We start from the raw sequence: 5,513 nt of genomic DNA, 5'->3' as shown, positions 1-5,513 counted from the left end.
AATTAGGTATTTTTTCTATTGATTGATTTTAGCATTCTTAAATAGTTTTAGTCCAACTCAATTTCTCTTGGATTCAAACTTAATTTGTGGAGGTGTGAAAAATAATCACTTTAACTCAATCATGTATCACGTTGCTTTGTTTTATTTTATTTTATCCAGAAGAAGATAAGAAAAAAGAAATCTATAAATATTGCTGCAATTTAAGACGTATTAGACCTCTTTAATTGCAAGTTGAAACCTTATACACTGTTTATTTGGGAAACAAACATCTCAAAGCCCAATCCATAGATCCAAGTGTTTGGATTACACTATGTTGCAACCTTAAACAAAAAGTCTAAAGTTAATCTAATTTTATTTTGATTCAAATACATAATCCTTATAGGAAATTGCACGGAGACATATTAAGCACAACAAATGTAATTCAACTGTAATCGAATTAAGATTTGTATCACGTGAAGCAACTTTATCTTCAACGTATTTAATTATATCTTTTCCAATTCTAAATTCTCTCACAACTCCACGTTAAAAAAAAAATTTAAAAATTACATGAATTATAAAAGTAGTTGATATGAAAACACAACAGCTACTTTATCAAGAAAAAAAAAAGTTGATAATAACAAAATTTAAGATATATTTTATCAACTTAGAAATTATAGGAGAAAGAAAAATTATATATATTTTAAAAATCTAAAAAACTTATGCAATATGGTGAGCCACTTGGCGCAACCATGATGTCTAATCCTAACTTTTATTATATAGTATATGATTTAAATTTAATTAATAATATTTATTAAAAAAATGACCGTCTTCAATTAATATATATATAAATAAATTTTATAAAGTATAAGAATATACAATTTTAAAATTCAACCATTCATTTTTTTTGATACAAAATAGAATTTCTACTCTAACCTAATTTAAGTGTATATGTGTATAAAACTTCCTCCTGGAGACTTGAACCCCGGCCCTTGCCCTCCACACCCCACAAGCACTTATACTTGTAGAGTGACCACCATACCAAGGGTGCGCGGTGATAATCATTCATTTTTAAGAAGCAAAATTGTAATACTTTCTATTTAATATGGCTTAAATCACTAGTGAATGCATCATGAATATCAAGAGATGGTATTGATTCCATTCGGGCTAACATAGGATTAGCAATTTTAGCTCTTCTAACTTCTAAGTTCTGAGGTTCAATCCCTGCCTACACCAAAAATCGATTGGTGTCTTGGTCTAATGATAAAGAACTATCATCAGAAGCGGACGCCATAGGTTGAAACTCTCTAAAAAAAAAAAACTTCTAAGTTCTAACCAAAGCATGTACTAAACTATTTTTGAAGGACACCAGGTAAGAGTAATTACTTTAAAGAGAGAGAAAAAAGAAAAGAAAAAGAAAAAGAAATATAACATTTCCCTTGCTTTTAAAAATATTTTCAAAATAGTTGTGTTTGTTCATTTCATTTACGTGGAGAAAAAGAAAAAAAGAAAAATAGTGAAGCCAAAGCCAATAGAGCATACGTAGATGGTGAAATATGTAGGTACGTGGCAGAGTTAGAGATCGGTAGTGGAAGGAGAAGAAATCAGTGGCAGGCGTTGAGTTTTCTGTGGTTATAAGAAACAAGCTTAAGCCTTAAACAATGGCCTCTTCTCTCATCTTCAGGATCTCTCCCCTCGCTACTCTCTCCACAACTCTACACTTCCCCAAACCCATCTCTCCTACTCTCTTCTCTACTCACAACTCCATGTCTCTTTCTCAGCTCAATTCCACCAAGGTAATAAACCAATCAATCAATGTCTCATAATAACAAAAAAAGAAACAAATTTTGTTACTGGGTTTTCATTTTCTTGATGGGTTTTCTTCAATGAAACTGAATTTATTGATGTCTAGATGGAAGGAACTGAAATTACTGAGGAAGTGACAGAGATTTCAGGACCCAATGGGAATGTGAAGAAGAAAATCTTTGTTGCTGGTGCAACTGGAAGTACTGGCAAGAGAATTGTGGACCAGCTTCTGGCAAAAGGTTTTCATGTCAAAGCTGGGGTTCGTGACTTGGAAAAGGCCAAAACTTCACTTTCCCATGGCAACCCAGCTCTTCAAATTGTTAGTATAAGTACAAAAGTGAAACTTTTTCAATTGGGTTTTTGTTAATTCTTGGTGTTGTATTGAGTTTAGCTTAAATTTTTTGAGGTTTGGTAATGTTTTGTAGGTGAAAGCTGATGTAACAGAGGGTTCTGAGAGGCTAGCAGAAGCTATAGGTGATGATTCAGAAGCTGTGATATGTGCTACGGGGTTTAAGCCTGGATGGGATTTGTTTGCTCCATGGAAGGTCAGTAAATTTTGTGCCTGTGTGATTGATATCTATGCTCATTTGGCCTTTTGTAGCCTGTTTCATATTTGTATTTGTAAATTGTTCATATTCATGCCCTATCTGTAGTCATTTTTACACTGTTGTCTTTGTTAATTGTCAATCACAACGCCTTAAGAAAATAATGAGATTTATACTTTTAAGTCCTGTGACACTGTAATGTAGTTGTCACTAAACATTGGCTAACGGGGTTTCAGCTGTTACTTTGAGATATATATATATATATATATATATACACACACAGAGAGAGAGAGAGAGAGAGAGAGAGAGAGAGAGAGAGAGAGACATATATGTGTGTGTGTGGAATTCTCCAGCATTGCTGTTTACCGACGTATTTTTTTATCCATCAACATACTTTGATGTCATCCACAAGCATGTTGATGAAGGCAATCTAATCTCATTGTCAAACTAATTGCCTCAATACGTAGGTAACTTAGAGTTTGACGTTTTTATTTTGAGTAGGAGAGTATCATATTTGTTCAATCAGAGAAGGGTTATAAATACCCTTTTATTTTATTTTCTTATTTTAAGGATGATCTTCTATTGACTATTCTGCATTTTGTGTTTACGATTTCACACTAATATTTGTTTGTGTGAAAATCTTCTGGTATTTACAACTTCTTGTCATGTACTTTCTTTTAGCTTTGTTTGGATTTAGCTGTTAATCAATCGTAATTAAAATTTACCATGGAAGGATGTTGGTAGACGGGGGCAACGGGCCTAAAGTACAATATAGAAAGAACTATTGACTCACCACACTATAGGTTGTTAAACAAAATCAAAGTAAATTGATAACCTTTATCTGTTTTGAGAATGATAAATTCTGTTTTGGACAAAAAACACTAAGAGGGCATTGATACCAATGAAAAACATATGAAGTCAAACAGTAATTTTCCTGTACTAGACATGCTTCCTACCTCCAAGCAGTTAGGGTCTCTCTGATGGGAATATTGCTTTTCTCGCAATTGCTGTGTATTTATCTTGATCTTGAAGAAGCATGAGGTTAGCATTGCTCCTTTGTTACTGTCTTTAACTTTTTTCCATTCTCAGGATTAAGGATTTCTAACTTTCAAGTAGAGTAGCATGCTATTTGCGATAACTGATGACTATAGTCCTTTAGTTGAGTAATGCAGTAGTCTTCCAGTATTTGAACATAATCTTTGGACACTTTAAGAAGACAATAGGATTCCATGATCTTCTTCCCGAGAAAAGTTAACGCAAGCAGAAATGTCTTCAATTAATAGTTGTATTCTTTTCTCAAATGAGGGCATCTGTGCGTGACATGTATACAGGTTACAGTCTAATAAAAAGAATCGTTCTGGGTGTTAAAATACAGTGATAATGACTACAGTGTTGATTATTCTAATGTGGAATAGGAATTAGGAATGGCAATTGGGGAAGTCCTTATGTATGGTGACTTTGATATATGATGGCCCTAAAGTTGCAGATGCACATGTTTCTTTATGATGCTGTTTGGTAAGTTAAGTGTTGCTGTCTGAAAAATACAATGTTTTTGCAGGTTGATAATTTTGGCACGGTAAACCTTGTTGAAGCATGCCGGAAACTAGGTGTGAATAGATTCATACTTGTCAGTTCCATTTTAGTCAATGGAGCTGCCATGGGACAGATACTTAATCCAGCTTACATCTTTCTCAATGTTTTTGGACTCACCTTAATAGCAAAGCTTCAGGCCGAGCAATATATCAGGAAATCTGGTGTAAACTACACAATAATAAGGCCTGGTGGGTTGAGAAATGAACCTCCTACAGGAAATCTTGTAATGGAGCCAGAGGTAATGCCATACTTTGTTAGGACTTCAAACCATTTTCATCTTGGTCATATACTAAAAATTCAGTCGCTTCTTGTACTCTCTCTCCTTTTTAGGATACGCTTTATGAAGGTACCATATCCAGAGATAAGGTTGCAGAAGTTGCTGTTGAGGCATTAGTCTATCCTGAAGCATCTTACAAAGTTGTAGAAATAGTTTCACGTGACAATGCTCCGAAGCGATCATATGAAGATCTTTTTGGTTCGATAAAGCAACGGTGAATTCTGAGTTCAAATCCAGAACATATTTTATTGGCAGAGGAATATATCTGAATTCTTGCTTTCTGGTGGCAGAAATATGTCTGCCTATTTTCCCTGTTTATATTTACTCTGTTCTCTTCATTTATTAACAAAATGGTGTTTTGCTTCTATTTATATGACGTATATAATGTTATAAGAACTATTTGTTATTTCTGCTATTATCAGTTTTTCATATGATAAGAAAAGAACTAATTTCAGTCATAAAATACTGTCTACATGTAGTGATCAATTTAATGTTTACTCAATTAGGACCATTGATCTGACTAAAGTAAAAAATAATTTCGAACTTTGATCCTGCAAAAAAAAAAAAAAAAAAAACCAGAAAAATCAATGATGAATTTTAAGAAGCTCAGAAAGCAAAGGCTAGAATAAAAAGCATTATTATTTTGGAATTAAATCCCTCCCATTGGATTCTTCAATATTCTCTAATTTATATTTAGATTTGTTGTTGGAAGAAAATTTTAAATTTCTTTGAAACATAAATAATAGAATTCTACCTAAATTAAACTATTTTTAAATCGTAGTATTTGATTATCTAGGAAAAAAATGATAATTTGATTTGGGGAAATATATATCTTAACAATTAATAAGAAACTTATTTAACAATTAATGAGTGTGCTAGAGATAGTCACTTAGTGTAGCCATTACTTCTATACTCCAAAAATTATTACGAAAACTAGGATATAAAAAATTATGCAATGGTTTATGATCCAGAGCAACTGTGACCAAGTGACCCCAAGGCATTAAGAAAATAAATACATGTTCTTCCACAGAATGTTTATGAACTGTCACCGGAATTTGTGGTTTGCTGGGTTGTCCGCCTTACACTTCCTTGTCACTAATCGGGCGAAGTGAGCTTGAAGACATGAACATAATGAACTATCTTGCCATTCTAATTCTTCCAACCAATCTTTCTCTGCTTTATTAATCACTTTTATGGTTTGACTTGTATTGGAGTCGATGCCAAGCTTCTTCAACAAAGGGCAGTCATAGAAGCTAATGTTTTCCAATTGTATTGCTTGGTGTTAACCAAGTTGGGTAGATAGTGAAGTCTTAATC

The 5,513-nt window shown here is 33.1% G+C and overlaps 1 protein-coding gene across 2 annotated transcripts; it reads left to right on the top strand.

Annotated features, from left to right (window-relative positions):
* Positions 1-1,500: 1,500 nt before the first annotated feature.
* On the top strand, positions 1,501-4,612 carry LOC115992391 (uncharacterized protein At2g34460, chloroplastic). Of its 2 annotated transcripts, none has more exons than XM_031116579.1 (5): positions 1,501-1,772; positions 1,925-2,101; positions 2,208-2,327; positions 3,886-4,158; positions 4,251-4,607. In XM_031116579.1, exons 1-5 carry the CDS (start codon positions 1,638-1,640, stop codon positions 4,413-4,415), a joined length of 870 nt encoding a protein of 289 aa, XP_030972439.1. In that variant the 5' UTR covers positions 1,501-1,637; the 3' UTR covers positions 4,416-4,607. The 2 variants fall into 2 exon arrangements, with proteins under 2 accessions (XP_030972439.1, XP_030972438.1); XM_031116578.1 differs by having other exon boundaries at positions 1,506-1,772; positions 1,889-2,101; positions 4,251-4,612.
* The last annotated feature ends 901 nt before the right edge of the window (positions 4,613-5,513 follow it).

The sequence above is a fragment of the Quercus lobata genome, chromosome 5 (genome assembly GCF_001633185.2).
Source record: "Quercus lobata isolate SW786 chromosome 5, ValleyOak3.0 Primary Assembly, whole genome shotgun sequence".
Taxonomy (NCBI): Eukaryota; Viridiplantae; Streptophyta; class Magnoliopsida; order Fagales; family Fagaceae; genus Quercus; species Quercus lobata.
The sequence above is the reverse complement of the archived record's forward strand: the minus strand, read 5'-3'. Positions and strand labels throughout refer to the sequence as shown.